Source organism: Carya illinoinensis, chromosome 11 (genome assembly GCF_018687715.1).
Source record: "Carya illinoinensis cultivar Pawnee chromosome 11, C.illinoinensisPawnee_v1, whole genome shotgun sequence".
Classification (NCBI taxonomy): Eukaryota; Viridiplantae; Streptophyta; class Magnoliopsida; order Fagales; family Juglandaceae; genus Carya; species Carya illinoinensis.
This window is the reverse complement of record NC_056762.1, coordinates 16,361,080-16,377,810: the sequence shown is the minus strand read 5'-3', so window position 1 is coordinate 16,377,810 and position 16,731 is coordinate 16,361,080. Positions and strand designations below refer to the sequence as shown.

At 39.8% G+C, this 16,731-nt stretch overlaps 2 protein-coding genes and 1 non-coding gene across 3 annotated transcripts; all 3 read right to left on the bottom strand.

The window, feature by feature from the left end:
• Positions 1–567: 567 nt before the first annotated feature.
• LOC122282723 (protein ECERIFERUM 2) lies at positions 568–2,054 on the bottom strand. Its single transcript, XM_043094720.1, has 2 exons — positions 1,521–2,054; positions 568–1,317 (listed from the first exon to the last, which is right to left on the bottom strand). The coding sequence occupies exons 1-2, from the start codon at positions 1,995–1,997 to the stop codon at positions 676–678; spliced, it is 1,119 nt and encodes a 372-aa protein (XP_042950654.1). The 5' UTR covers positions 1,998–2,054; the 3' UTR covers positions 568–675.
• Positions 2,055–3,675: 1,621 nt separating this feature from the next.
• LOC122282260 lies at positions 3,676–4,347 on the bottom strand. The gene has a single exon (XM_043094211.1). The coding sequence runs from the start codon at positions 4,345–4,347 to the stop codon at positions 3,676–3,678; it is 672 nt and encodes a 223-aa protein (XP_042950145.1).
• A 10,890-nt stretch (positions 4,348–15,237) lies between these two features.
• LOC122283504 lies at positions 15,238–15,344 on the bottom strand. Its single transcript, XR_006230906.1, has one exon. It is a non-coding gene; the product is annotated as a small nucleolar RNA R71 (small nucleolar RNA).
• Positions 15,345–16,731: the final 1,387 nt, after the last annotated feature.

Sequence of the window (16,731 nt, the reverse complement as noted above, 5' to 3'; positions counted from 1 at the left end):
TGCACAACCTTATCTATAGTTGCCTAATAAAATTAATCTCATTCCTTGGGTTGTTACGGTCATCTACCCCGACATTTATCCTTCGAAATTATTTTACTCTATGATATTTAATTTTTCATTCGGTTGTTTCCATTGGAACACGTTAAGCAACTTTGATATTAATGAGCTTGAAGTAAATACTCAAGGTCACGACCGCTAAGGTACCGGAAGGAAAACCACTTGCCAAACCGACTGGACCGGATCTACACGCACGGTTAGGCGGAATTAAGTTCATCCCCTAGACTGACTGATGAATCCTTTCCCGCTGACCAACTCCGAAAGGACCCCAACAAAATACAGAAGGACTACGCACCAGATTCAAGTATACACAATTACACGACTACTCTCTCTTTTTCAAAAGTCTGAGATTTTCCTTCTCTTGATCCGGATGTGCACTGACGGAAGGTACATGATCTGGGGCACCCCCGTTGTCAATTTGTGAGAGTACATTCTGTGATAATATTACCCATTAGGAGTTTATGAACCTAGTAGGACAAGAGAATTAAGTGAGTTTTCAGAACCTAATCAAACAACTAAAATCTTTCATTATTCAAGGTGAGAATCAACCCCTTAACTAATTCAAATATAAATTACATATCACTTTACTAATAACTAAGCATTCACATAGAAACCGTTTCAAAGTTCAGAGGCATTAGGCACGGAGACCAAAATGTTGATTCCAAGTGTGGCTTCATTAGGAGATTGGATTGCCATAACCACTCCAATAGGGCAAGTTGATCCCATCCAATACGAAACATGCAAGGGCTTATTCCCATCACGAAATGCTACCTCCTTGGCCCCTAAATCATCCCAATCGGCACAAGTTATTTTACTCTTGAGGCTCAGTTGTTGCCTAGTAAGTCCACGGTTTGCGCACTTCTCCACTTCGATAACCTCAAAGCTTTCTTTCACAAACAAATAGAACTCGGAGGTCATTCTGATAGCAAGCTTGCTCTCGCTTTCTTCAACACAAAGCAGTGCAAGTGAGTTGAACGTTTCTGATCTGTCCAAAGTTGCATCTTCAGCAGTAACTCTAAAGTGCAAAGTTTGGCCAAAACACTTACTCGGGATGGAGCTAATTATGGCGGTCGGGGAAGAAAGATGCGTTTTAAGATTCGGGAGGTGAAACAAGGGTTTTCTGGATCCATTAATGTTCGAAACAATATTACGGTGTATGATTGCCCAACTACTGAGGAAGTTCTCCACCACCAACAGGTCTGCCAGAAGAAGGCTACAGCTAATCCCAATTGAGTATCCCCGACACTGGAAGTTCGTCACCTGTTGAAATTCCACAATTACTAAGGTTTTTCTTACAAAAAATGAAAAAACCAAAGAGCCCCAAATCCAGTCACAACTCTAAAGCAGGCCATAGCTCACTTTAACATATGCATTATGACATAACTACCAAAATAGTCAAGACATATTAATACAACGTGTTCCCTTTGTCCCCTTTAATTTATTATGTAAGCTGCTTTACTTACCTGAATGTAAAACAGTGGAGAGAACTGAGGATTTTGTTCGGCAACATCCGTCCAAGAAACAAGCTGAGCTTCTGTTTCTTCCCTTTCCTTTCCCTTCAATTCAAGAAAGCTTGACAAAGTCATAGCAATGCGTGCCTCGATGAGCCGAACGCCACTATCATTGGACACAATTTCTAGCTCTCCATCGCCATCCTCCACACGCCGGAGCCTTCCGGCAAGCAATGGCTGCTGCTCTGACAATGCTCTAGCGAGTGACTCCCTTGACCAACCAGCGAAAAACCAGCCGGAATCATCCTCGCTCGCATTGTTGTAATAAAGAAGCACGTGAAGACGACATTTGAGAATAATTCCGGAGACGAGAAGGTCGTCCATGGCCAGCACTTTGCGTGCTCGTCGCTCATCGGTCACTGTCATTGGAGACACAGTCTGCACAGCTTCGATATATAATTTAGGGACATCATTTGTACCTTTTGCCATTTTGGAGTCATGAACAGCTACATTAATATTGCTAAGTTATTTATAGGGCAATATTAACGAAACCTCTTCATGTTATATGTTCAATAAAATGCCTAATATTGATACGTATATATACTTCAATAAGTATAAATATTTTCTTTTTGGTTGAGGAACTAGAATAGGAACAAGAAATAATAAATGAAGTTGATTTTGGTGTACTCTTAGCTCATAAACTAGTCAAAGAACAGTGCACCAGCTCGGGTAAATGAAGAGACGTAAACGCAGCCGACCACTAGGGATAGGTTTGCTTCTTTGGAGTCATGCCATCCATCCTTACTTTTTAAATAACCATAAATCTATAGCGCATGTAATTAGGAATTTTGTTTCTATGCAGCCGCAACATCTTTTTCACCTTAAATGACTACAAATTTGCTTATATGGTTTGGAACTTTAAAATTTTCATCTTAAATTTAAAATTTTCATTTCATTATTACAATTTTTTTTTAAATTTTCATATAAAATATAATAAATAATTCAACTTTTTCTTAACTTTTTTAAATTTCAAAATAATAATAATATTAAAATATAATATTATTTTAATATTTCATCTTAAAACTTAAAATTCTCATCTTACTACCAAACCTTATAGATAAAATTTTTAGGCAATTAATGCACTTCCGTGCGGCATGTTGATAGCTAGAAGTGAACAAATTAAGATGATGTGATGATTTACCTAACACATGCAATTAAGATAGTAGAAATTAAGAATAATGTTAGATATAATTGTACTGTGTAATCGTCGTGTAATTCTTTGAAAAGAGTGTAATCCATTATTAAAAAATTAATTTTTTTCGTTTGAGTCTCGTATTTACTTAACTTTTTTTCAAAAAGATTGCATAGCGCTTGCAGACTCCATAAATACAAATATCATTTCTCGAAAACTAAGCATACTAAGTCTAACCAAAACGTGTACATGTGTTTAATTATGTCATAATAACGATTAACTTGTTGAAATATGCTACAAAGGAAATAAATTAAAGGTTCATCTATATATATATAGGCGAAGTACACACACAGCCAACATAAGTTATTATATATATACATGTTAGTACGTAATTATGCTTGCAATTAGATTTTTCCTTATATATATAGACAACACAATCCAACTAAAAAAATAAATATTTCGGTAGGTCTTTTCTCTCAGCTATAACTTCCACCATAATTTATTGACATTAGGAAAGAATTGGATAGGGAGTGCCGCAATAACTTAATAAGTTTGCATTTGTCTTATTTATGTAAATATAACTGCTAGAGATACAACTAATACATAATTCTATAATAAAATAATAGTTTCTTTAATTCAACCGCATAAAAATCAAAGTAATAATAAAATAATAAATATTTTATTAAATAGTTCATGTATAAATGGCGAGCAATCAATTTTTTTTTTTAAATTTTATAAGTTTTCTTATATATAATGTTGATGTATTAATACGTGAGATACGTACGGAGTATAGTGACAATTGGTGTTGGGTGGCTTGTTGGTGATGGTAGGCCGGCGTTGGATGGCTGGTTGATGGTTGGTGGCTGTATTTGCCACTTTTTTCTTCCCCGCCCCACACCCCCCCCCCCCCCTCTTCCCAATAAATGCATTCTTTTTTTTTTTTTTTTTTTTTTAAAAGGAAAGACAAATTCATTACTAGGATTGAATTAGTTCGTTACATACTAACTCATCCAAAATGGATCTTCTAACCTCATTTGGACCATCCTCCAACCATACACTTTCACAAGAGAAAAATACTGCTAACTTAGCTGCTGCATGAGCACTAGCGTTTGCAGATCTTCGGACAAAACCCAGTTTCCACACAGGGTAGGCTGCCTTAAGCTGTCGAATGTCTTCAATAAGCTGGCCATCCCAAGAGTTGTCTTCTGTTTTTGAATTTACAGCATCAACTACAGATTTAGCATCCCCTTCAAAACATACATGCATCAAACCCAGTTCAGTGTAGAATACCATTGCTCTGTGCAGAGCATGACACTCTGCTTGGAAAGCCGAGGTGACATTCCTCCTTGGTGCAACCAGACTCCCATTTAAAGCCCCCTCCGAATCCCTTACAACCACCCCTAACCCCATGCTTCCCCTATCTTTATCAAAACTTGCATCAAAATTTGCCTTGTACCAAGGCCATACAGGGGGATTCCAAACCTGCCTGGAATCACTCCTAGGAATTCTAGCTGCTGCCCCTGGAACACCTTCCTGCACCTCCCTATACACAGCGTAGTCAGCTTGTGCCTTAACTATGACTGCATTCGGAGACTGAAAATTACCATTGAAAACCAATTCATTTCTCCTCAACCAAATACTGTGCATGACAGTGGCAGCCAGCTCCAATTCCTACCATTTTAGTTTCGCTCCCATCTCCTCCCACAGGGCCTGAAAATCAAAGAAGTCTCTTCTCCATTTCCTGAACACAGAAAGTCCACCCCACACATCTGCTGCAGCAGAACACCCCCAGCACACATGCACCACAGTTTCGGGTTCCCTCAAGCAGACAGGACAGATATTGTCCTTCAAAATATTTTTCCTAAAGAGGTTATCTCTAGTTGGTAGAATCTTATTAGCACACTTCCATACCATCATCTTTACTTTTCCTGGTACTTTAAGATCTCAGATTCTTTTCCACAGTCTGTTAGGAACCCCATTAACAGATGTACCACCCTCGTTCCTCTTCTGAATAGTACATTCCAGTGCATATGCACTTTTGACTGAAAAAATCCCTCTAGCTGAGGCACTCCATATTCTTCTGTCGCTTGCTCTTCTATTGCTCAAAGGAATTGACATGATCACCCGTGCTTCCTCTTCTCTAAAAACAGCAGCCACAACCTCTTCTTTCCAAGATTTTGTACCTTCATCAATCAGCACTTCAACTTTGGTTTCTGCATCAAACATGTTCATAGGGGTTTGAACCTGATAAGTTAGTGGGCACGGAATCCACTTATCTTTCCAGATGTAAATGCTCTTTCCATTCCCCACCCTCCAAACCATCCCTGCCTTTACCAACCCCAAGCTGCCCCATAAACTTCTCCACACATAAGAGGGTGAGCCTCTTAGCTTAGCTTCCATTAAGTCACTTTGCTGGAAATACTTTTGCTTGAAAATCTGGGATACAAACAAATTCGGTTCCTTCAAAAATCTCCATAGCTGTTTTGCTAGAAGGGCTTTATTAAAATAGTTTAGATCCCTGAAACCTAAGCCCCCCTGATTTTTAAAAGTCCCCAAGAACTTCCATGTTTTCCAGTGTATGCCTCTCCCTTCTCGTTTGTTATTCCACCAGAACTTGGCTAATAAAGCTTCAATTTCCTTGAGCAAAAAAGCTGGTAGTTTAAACACACTCATGGCATATGCTGGTATTGCTTGAAGAACACTTTTAATCAAGACTTCCTTCCCCGCTGTTGATAGAAAACTTGTCTTCCAGCCAGTTATTTTCTTCCATATCCTATCCTTCAGCCCTCTAAAAGAGTTACATCTTGATCTTCCAACCACTGTAGGTAGGCCTAAGTACTTATTATAATCGTTGCACCTCAAACCATTAACTTGTTGTAAGATAAAGTCCCTTATTTCCCCTCTTGTGTTGGAGCTGAAAAATACACTAGTTTTTTCCTTGTTTAGAGTCTGACCTGAAGCCTTTTCGTATTGGACCAGCATATCATAGATTACATACCATTCTACTATCCTTGCCCTGCAGAATATCACACAATCATCTGCAAATAGAAGATGATTAATCCTGGAACCACCCCTTGCTACTGCCACCCCCCTTATCTGTCCTCTACTTTCAGCATGATGAAACAAGGCACTTAGTCCTTCCACACAAAACAGGAATAGATAAGGTGATAAGGGATCACCTTGTCTTAGACCTCTTGATGGTACAAAAGACTCTCCCGGAGCTCCATTTATGATTATTGAATATGAGACGGATTTTACACAATTCATCAGTAAATCTGTCCATCTCTGTCCAAAACCCAGCTTTAGTAACATAGCCTCCAGAAAATCCCACTCCACCCTATCATAAGCTTTTGACATATCAAGCTTTATTGCCATAGATCCTTCTCTACCCTTCTGTTTTGTCTGCATTGTGTGAAGAACCTCATAAGCCACCATAATATTATCTGTGATCAGCCTTTTAGGAATGAATGCACTTTGGTTCCCCGAGATCATCTTATCTAGCATACCTTTCATTCTATTAGCTAAGACCTTGGAGATAAGCTTGTAAATCACATTGCAAAGAGAAATTGGCCTAAAATCATGAACTGAAGCAGGTGAGCTAGCCTTCGGGATTAGAACCAGATGTGTATGGTTTAAATCCCTCGGTAAGTGACCTGATCTGAAGTAATCTAGGACAGCTCTTGAAATCTCAGGACCCACTATCTCCCAATGGTCTTGAAAAAACCCTGCGCTGAACCCATCTGGACCTGGAGACTTGAAAGGAGACATCTGTTTGAGGGCTACCTCCACTTCCCTTTCTATAAACTCCCTTTCCAATCCTTGTTTCATATCACCTGTTACTCTCGGTTCAATTCCCTGAATACATTGCTCAATACAAGCTGAACTAGGGGCTGTTGACTTATAGATTGCTGTGTATAGATCCTTAAAACCTGCAGCTATATCTTCCCTTTTCCTCAACTCTGTCCCTTCCCCATTTCTTATTTTTGTGATGTTATTCTTCTTTCTTCTCTGGTTGACACAAGCATGATAGAATTTTGTATTTCTGTCCCCCCCCCCCCCATTAACCAGTGCCTCTTTGCCCTCTGCCTCCATCTTGTGTCTTCTTGCTCCAACAAAAAATCCAACTCTTTCTGTATACTTTTTTGTTCATTCATAGTACTAGAATCTGCTCGGCTTTGCAATTCACCCAAAAGCTGAGTTTTTTCCTTAAGAGCTCTGTTTCTATCTCTAACCATATTTCTGCTCCAGCTCTGAAGCCCCTTTCTTGTTCTGTCCAGCTTTTCCATGACCCTGATCAAACCAGTCTCTCCTCCACTACTGCCATGCCAAGCTGCCCCAACAGTCTCACTACACCCCTCCTCCTTACTCTAGTTGGCTTCATACTTAAAAGAATAGAAGTATCTGGCTTCTGAACACCTCTCAATACTATAGTCAAATAGTACTGGGCTATGGTCAGAGCAGATAGCTGGGAGTGTTTCCACTGAAACCTTCGAGTACAAAGCTTTCCACCTCGAATTAGCAAGGGCTCGATCTAATCTTTCTTTGGTAAAAGACTCATCTTCATGATGATTGCACCACGTAAATTTGTTTCTTTTCCACCCTAGATCAAACAGATCTCCCTCCTCTAGAACCTTTCTGAAGCTTCTCATAAGATATTCACTTCTGTAATTTCCCCCTACCTTCTCATTGTTTTATAAAATCTCATTGAAGTCACCAATCACCGCCCACCCCTCCTCACCAGGTTTGAAAGAAGATAGAAGGCTCCAAGTATATTTTCTTAAGGAAGCATTCGGATGCCCATAAAAACATGTCAACAGCCAACTGACACTACTGAAACCATCTTTAACCATCACATTAAAATGATATCTTGAGAAATTGACTAACTCGAGTGATTCTTTTTGTTTCCACATCAGTATAAGACCTCCACTTCTACCAACAGCCTCACTGACACAACATCCTTCGAAATTCAAAGACTTTGCAATCCTATATGATCTCACATAGTTTAGTTTAGTTTCCATAATAAAAACCACGTCGGGTAACTTCTCCTTCACTAATAACCGAAGGATTTGAACTGTTCGAGGGTTCCCAAGCCCCCGACAGTTCCAGCTTATAATTTTCATTGCTTCTGGTGGGGCTGACTAGCAGCCACCACCTTCTCCGAACGATCATTATTCACAATCAACAGGTCCGCCACACCATATTTCTTTGCTTTCTTTTGAGAGATAGTGCTTGAGGGACTTACCTCTATGCCTCGTTTGGCACCTTGAGATCTTGTAGAAATGGAAGTAGCTGCTGGCCTTTGCTTCTCTCTGGCCTTCCTTTTCCATCTACGTGCTTCTCTCGGTATTAACAGCTTGAGTCTAGAGTTCGACCTTTCCTCCAATTCATTTTCATCCGGAATGACTGACTCCCGCATGCTAGGCCCTTTCTGGTTTGATGTTAGGCCTAACGTTTCGTGAGGCCCATTCTCTATTTCTGGCCCAGTCTGGTCTTCAGTTTCCTTCTCATCTTCCCGCCTCATTTCTTCCCTCCTCGACTTTGACTGATCTTGTCCCTCTCGAACAGGGTGAAAATCTGCATCCATCACATCTGTATGGTTCTCACGATCTGCCCGCACCAAACTCTGACCTCTAGGAACTATCCTGTTGCATCTAGTTACTCCGATTGTTTCCTGTACCTGTTCTGATGGAGGAATCGCCGGGCCTTTTCCCTGAGCCTCTGCCGGCCACTCTCTTGTTGCGCTGCCCTCCGATGTACCCTCCCTCCCCCAATCGCCATTACTCCTTCTGTCTTTCGTCCCCTCACCACTTGAAAAACGCTGCTGACTCATCCTTCGCCGGAGACCTCCTTCAGCCCTAAGCCACGGTCCGAATTGTGTTATACCATCGTTCTCATCATCTCGAAATTCTCCTCTATTCACATTACAGCCCTGTTCTCCATGGAGTATCCATCCACATTGGTAACATATTTTTGGTAACATCTCGTATTTGAAATGAACCCAGTGTTTTGTACCTTCTAAAATTATAAAACGACCCCTTGCTATCGGTTTTCTGAGTCGAACCTCCACTTTAACCCGTAAAAAATTCCCCCATCCGGTGCCATCTTCCTCCACATCAACTTCCATTACTTTTCCCACCGAACTCCCTATTTGGTTGCCCCACTCCTCCGACATACATCCCAGAGGTAAATTGTGTATTTGTATCCAGAAAACTTCATGTTCAAACACTATGTTCCCAGGTCTCATGGTTCCCTCATATAGCCTAAGCAGAAACATGGAATTATCAAAGAACCAAGGTTTGCCATCCAAAATCCTATATAAGTCTGCATGGGTCCCAAAGGTAATGACAAATGTGTTCTTACCGACTTCCTGGAATGAAGCCTTTTTGCTTATCTTCCATATCTTCGCCATCGTGTTACCAATTGATTCCTTACTAACCACTCGGTCGGTACAGACCCTTCCAATCAGACTCTTCTTTCCTTTCCTATGTATACCTTCATTCCCACCCTCATCCACTTCCAACATCACCTCCTCCTCCTCCGTAAGTTTTAGTTTCCTCCATAGCTCCTCTAAACCTTCAGTTCTAGGATTCCCACCCCCATTCATGACTGTACTTGTTTAACAAAGTTCCGAAGAACCGACTAAGAAAGGGCTGAAAAACTTGGTAACTTCACCTCTATTTTCGCTCGGAAGCTAACTTAGAGAGAAGACTCTACTTGTAATAAATGCATTCTTATTTCTTAGCTTCAAGACTACAAAACAACAATAATACAGTTGGTAGATGAGATCATATGAAACGGCTCAATAAAAAACCTAAATCACATAGATTATACTTTAAAAAAATTAGTCAATGATATAATTGGAGTCATATTAGAACTTTATAAAGAGTAAAAACCTCTTATTCTCAAATAATGTAGGATCTTATACACCTACTGTGACGCCCCCAAATCCCCACGCACGAACACGGGAAAATCGAGACGTCCGGATGGTAACAACCCGGGTCACCACCCTAACGACGGGTGCCAAGTGTGTGCAAAGGCAACATATGTGCACGAAGAAACACGCAGCGGATAACGAAAGTCATACGACTAAGTACCAAAATTTTTCTTAACGTAATACAAGCTGTTCAAAACATACATAAAATATTACAAAACACTAACATAGCTTTAAACCAAAAACAAAGCATAACATCAGCAACCTGGCGGAGCCGCATCCTCGGGCTCAGCCTCCTCCTCCTCATCCTCAAAACCTGCACCAAAAGCTACGGAACCAAAAATGGTACCGCAGGTAAGTAAAACCCAAACACTACCAGATAAAAAGACATAGAACTCAAACAAACTGCATGAAGCATGCCCGATGCACAAAACCCATAAAACATATTTTTCCACACACGCCAAAAATTCTATTTGGCCCAAAAACACATATTTTCCAAAAACCACGCCAAAAGTCACATTTGGCCTCGATAACCGTCTCAAACCAAAACCATTTTATCCGTATGCACCATGACCTCCCCTAGGGGTCATCCGCACACCCTGGCTCCAGTGCCACACCGCAGAGTACCACTACGCATGTGACACCTAACGAGCGATGCCCAGTTCCACGCCCCGCGCGTTCGTAGCCAAGCATCCTCTAGCCCTCACCAGCGAAGGGCCACGGAGTCGATGCATAGGGCGATGCCCGGTTCCGCGCCCGGCGCGTTCGTAGCCAAGCAACCCCTAGCCCCCGCTCCCGTCGTCGCCTAGCGACAACCCAAGGGACATCACTCAGTTTATTCCGCTCCCGAGTGACCAGAGGAGCTCCACCGGGATAATACCCCATCCCGGCTTGGGGTCGTGATACACACGCACCCGTAAGTCCATTTACGCCAATACACAGGCTTTTTACACATGAACAAAAACACACGTGCATGCACCATGTAAATGCAATATCAATGCATAAAAATAAACAACCAACATACATCAATAAAACAAGCAACTCCGTCCTCCATCCATCCGACCCCTGAACTCTTCGAACTCAGTCCGGAATCAACCAACCAGCAGCAATAAATTATTGAATGAGCAATATGTATTTAAATCTGAAAATAGGGTTTGGAAAATACTTACAGCGCTATACGGTAATTTTAGAAAACACTCGGCGTTGCAAACGGCGGAGAAAAAGCAACGTTACAGTGAAAAATCACTGTGGCCGTGGGTTGTGAAATACCCACTTTTGAACGGGGACAAACCAGGGCTTGGTATTGATAGGGAATGGTCTATGGATGATTGTGAAGCTATTGGAAGTGGTGGTTGGCCGTGGGTGGCGGCGAAAACGCCGGAGAGAGGCTGGATTTCCCAAAAAGGAAAGCTAGCTCGTGGGAGCTGTTCCGGTGGTCGTTGGAGGCCGAAAATAGGTGGGTTAGGATGGCAAGGGACCGGTGATGAAGTGGTGAAGAAATGGTGGCCGGAGGTGGAGCGACGGCGGCGGATCGGAGCAAAAGTTCAGGGGTGAGCAAAAGTTCGGACGGGAGCGGGGCTAGGGGTTGCTTGGCTACGAACGCGCCGGGCGCGGAACCGGGCATCGCTCTACGCACCGACTCCGTGGCCCTTCGCTGGTGAGGGCTAGAGGATGCTTGGCTACGAACGTGCGGGGCACGGAACTGGGCATCGCTCGTTAGGTGTCACATGCGTGGTGGTACTCTGCGGTGTGGCACTGGAGCCAGGGTGTGCGGATGACCCCTAAGGGAGGTCATGGTGCATACGGATAAAATGTGACTTTGGCGTGTTTTCCAGAAAGGATGTGTTTTTGGGCCAAATAGGTTTTTGGCGTGTGTGGAAAACTGTGTCTTTGGGTTTTGTGCATTGGGCATGTTTCATGCATATTGTTTGAGTTCTATGTGTTTTTATCTGGTAGTGTTGGGTTTTACTTACCTGCGGTACCATTTTTGGTTCCGTAGCTTTTGGTGCAGAGTTAGAGGACGAAGAGGAGGAGGCTGAGCCCGAGGATGCGACTCCGCCGGGTTGCTGATGCTATGTTTTATATTTGCTTAAAACTGTATTTGTGTTTTTGTAATATTTTATCTACGTACGTTTTAAACAGCTTGTATTACGTTAAGAAAATTCTGGTACTTAGTTATGACTTTTGTTATCCGCTGCGTGTTCTTTCGTGCACATTTGTCGCCTTTGCACACACTTGGCACCCGTCGATGGGATGGTGACCTGGGTTGTCACCATCCGGACGTCTCGATCTCCCCGTGTTCGGGCGTGGGGATTTCCCGGGGCGTCACAGAGAAAAACGTCTGGGATTTCCTCGATCAAACTTATTTCTGTCCAGTTCCTAATAGGTAGAGAAATACTATGATTACCCCCAAGTACAAAAGCAACCTCAAGTTGCCCCTGGCCTACCGACTTTGAGCCACACGTCTCGCAACTTCATTCCTACAAGTGTAGATAAAGGACGCGCGGCTAAGTAGCATGTCACTCTTTTTTCAATAGCTACACATTTTTAAAAAGAAACCTTTTTTCTCAAACTGATCTTTTATTAAATTGGGATGTCATAAGGTTAAGGTCAAACACAAGGGAAAAAGGATATTTAGCTCCAAAAGGACTTAAGTTTCTTGTTAATACATTATCCCATAACTAATCTAATACAGTCTTTAATTATTATTTATTCAACTACAAAGTCATAATTGAACTCTAAATTTTCTTATTTACAAAACACTACCCATTTACTAAAATAAACAGGCCTAAGGCCAGGGTAAAAACAATCAATTTCGATTAAACTTATCTCAAGGAGAGATTGTGTATGGTTATGGATTTCATTTTGAAAATCAATGTTCCTACGGCGGGAAGGAAACTTTCAAAGAAAATAGATTTTTTGAAAAACAAAAAGAATAGAAACGAAAAATCTAGGTGGAAGTCTCCCTAAGGCATATTATGATTTGCAGTAAGTTATAATAGAGTTCTTATTTTACTATTTTACTACACTTTTTCTCTGGGATAAAAATTACCCAATAAGTCTGAATGAGAAAAAGAATCATGCCTGACCCACGGTGGTGATTTAGGCCTTAAAGATGCGGTATGGAGCCCACGATGGCGGTTTGGAGCGTCGGTACGGTACCCATATGTACATTCATAACAATAAATGATAAATTAATACAAGAAATATAAAGAGAGAATGAGACACATGATATTTACATGGTTTGGGATAGAGTCTACATCCACGAGTCGTTTGGAGGGCAAATCTATTATACTGAGAGTATCTTATAATCTCTCGTTTCTCACTTTACAATGGGGTTAGTGACCAATTTAGTCTAGAAAATATAATGTATGTGGAATCTCCCATGGTGAGGTTGAAGGAGCGCTCTCAATGATCTAACTAGAGTTGTCCAAGAGTGATGCCTTGCATAATTTCCTATATTTTAACAATCTTAGCTTTAAACTTTAGTATAATTTTATTTATTTTTGTCAGTTTTAGACTTCATTGTTGTTATTAAATTTTATTTTAGATTTGAAGAAAAAAAAAAAGATCCAAATTTTAGCAGCCTATCATCTAGAGACTCTCTCACATTTAAATGATCAAGGTTTTATACACGTGCAAGTTGGGACGTTGGGGGTCCTTGGATGAACAGAATAGACGGAAGATCTTTGGAACGTTGGAGCAACATGCACGATGCGGAAAGAGAATATTTGAATTGGGATTTTGCTAGACACGTAGGAGATGCAATGTAAGAGGCCTTTGAATTAGAAGATATGTCTTTGGGTTTTAGACTCAACACATTTTTGTGGTTTGAAGGAAGACACAACACGTAGGTGGAAAAGAGGCACTATAGATAAATATATTTAAGGATGGCAGATGCAAGCTGGTGATTTGACTTGGCATAAGATGCACAGCAGATTTGATTTTATCCATTTTGAGCGGCATGTGTGGGACACAGAGCATCCAGCAACAGATTGATGTGGAAAGGAGTCACACGAGACCTAGTAGGTTTTGAGTTTTGGAAGGAAAAAGAGCTACGCATGCAACGCGGTTTTTTTTTTCTTTACTGGGTTCTACTGACGCAAAAAAGGGGCACGCATGGATGGGATAGACAACATGTATTTTCTTTTCGTTTTGAGGAGGAGGTTGCGGACTGTGACGAGTATATTTTCACTGTGGATTTTCTTCTCTTAGAAAAGTTATGGTGAATTCGTTGATGTTGAATTTAATTTTTAGCATGAACTAAATTTTCTTTATTCTAGGAAAATGATGTAATCTAATTTCAAACTATGCTTGCTTTTTTATGCTAATTTGAAGTAATTCTCTATTATGTTTGTCTGATTTATTTTGAGTCCATTGCTTCTAATTGACTGGCCATCAATTAGATGATTTTCATCTTGTGATTTGTTTTCGAAAAAGGGAATTATAGGATAGACTTTGGATATTTTAGTATAGGTAAATATAAAAATCGAAAGACCTATATGAGCCTATGTAGTCTTAAAATTGCTGGTCTTAATGCTTTCTTGATTCATTAATTTGCGTACTCTTGTGTAAGATGATGATCAAGAATAAATCCAACTTACTATCAAAAGAGGCTTTTTTGGAATGACTTTAGATGGTTTGCTCACAAATAGAGAGAATTAATTTCAATCAGTTAGATGAGAAAATGATAGTAAGGAATTAGGTGAAATCAGTTTCCTAAAAGTTCTTTTTCTTATTGATTAGATCATCAAACAATAGCTTTATTTTCCTTTGAATATTTTATTTGAATTTATTTTAATTCTAATTGCAATTACAAAATTCTTAGTAACTTTTTTAAATAAAGTCAAAATTAGTATAATTTCGGTATTATTTCAAAAGTGAGATACCAATCCCTGAAGACAACACTCTTCTCATCACTTTATTATAAAACTACGATACTGTGTACTTGCAGTTTTGCACTGATCAAGTTTTTGGTGCCATTGCCTGAGATTGATTTCTTCTTACTTTTGCCAATATCAATACAAAGCAATCTTGGTTTTAGTTTAGAATTTTATTTTATTTTATTTTTATATTTTATTTATTGATTTGTTTTTGTTCTACATGTGTGTTTTTTACGTTGGATGTGCACTGCTAGATATCTTGACATTATTCATTTTGATCCAAAGATAGAAAGAACTCTCAGATCACGATGAAAAAAAGAAAGTACTTGGCATGGGTGATGGACAACATGATGCACAACTACACACCTTGAAGGATTCTATATGGCCAACTATGAATGACAGCTACTCGAGTATAAGACGCCAAACCATTAATGCCAGCAATTTTGAACTCAAACCAGCCTTAATCAATATGGTGCAACAAGCCCAATTCAGTGGATCACCACTGGATGATCCTAATATTTATTTGATAATATTTTTAGAGATTTGCGATACTGTAAAGATTAATGGTTTTACTAAAGACACCATTAAATTGAGATTGTTTCCTTTGCTTTGAGGGCCAAGGCAAGAGGTTAGCTACAATATCTACAACTGGGAAGTATCACTAGCTGGCAAAACATGGCCAAAAAGTTTCTTGTTAAATTCTTTCTACCTGCAAAAGCAACCCAACTCAGGAGTGAGATTGGTCAATTCAAGTAAAATAATTTCGAATCACTCTATGAAGCATGGGAAAGGTATAAAGATTTGATTCGACATTGCTCTCAACACGGATTGCTGGATTGGTTGCAAGTTTAGATATTCTATAATAGGTTAAATGGGCAAACTCAAACCATAGTTGTTGCTACTTCTAATGGAATTTTGATGTAAAAGATAGATGAAGGTGCTACCTCTCTTTTGTAAGAAATGGCCTCAAACAACTATCAATGACCAACCAAAAGAACTATGACTAAGAAAGTTGATGTGATTCATGAGTTGGAGCTGTTAGCAGCTCTTTTAGCTCAAATTACTTCTTTATCCCATCAAATTTCAACTTTGACAGCACAAGGAAGACCACAAATTGCAGAATATGTTGTAGTTGCAAGTATGACAGTTTCGAGTAATGAAACGAGTCAAGAACAAGTTCAACGCATCAACAATTGGAACTACCATTATCGTGGTAATCCTATGCCAAATTACTACCATCCAGGACTTCGAAATCATTAAAATCTATCTTATGGAAACACAAAGAATATGTTACAACCTCCTCTGGGATTTTGAGAGTCAACCAAGTGAGAAGAAGATGTTATTTGAGGATGCCATTATTTCCTTTTTTGAAGAGACAAAAGTAAGGTTCAAAAAGAATGATTCATGGTTAGACAACATAGAGACTCATTGTAGCAACATAGGAGCCACTATGAAGAATCTTGAAGTGCAAATTAGGCAACTAGCCACAACCATCAATACCCAACAAAGATGAACTTTTCTTAGCACTACAAAAGTGAATTCAAAGGAACAATGCATGGTCATCACACTTAGAAGTGGAAGAGAAATTGAGAGTTCACCATCAAAGGAAACCAGGTCCACCCCTACATCTCCAAACAATGGCCAAAGTAAGAATAATGTAGAAGAAGAGGAGAGCGTGGATGATACATTAAGAGAAACTGACAAGCCTCTAGCAATTTTAAATAAAATTCACATAAATATTCCTTTTGAAGATGCTTTGGAACAAATGTCAAATTCTTAAATAACATCATTTCCAAGAAGAGAAGGTTGGAGGAGTTTGAAACAGTAAGCTGTCTAAAGAATGCAGTGTCATTCTTTAAAAGAAATTAAATTAAAAACTAAAAGATCCTGGGAGTTTCACTTTGCCTTGTAATATTGGAAACTCATTTTTTAATAAATTTTTATGTGATCTTGGTGCTAGTATTAATCTTATGCCACTTTCTGTTTGCAGGAAATTAGGACTTTGAGAGATGAAACAAACAATCATTTCTTTGTAACTAGCAGACCGATCCATCAAGTACCCACGTGAAATCATAGAAGACGTATTGGTAAACATGGATAAATTTATTTTTCATGCTGATTTTGTGGTGTTAAATATAGAGGAAGATCAAGAAGTCCCACTAATTCTTGGCTGACCATTCTTGGCTACGGGAAGAGCTTTAATTGATGTTCAAAATT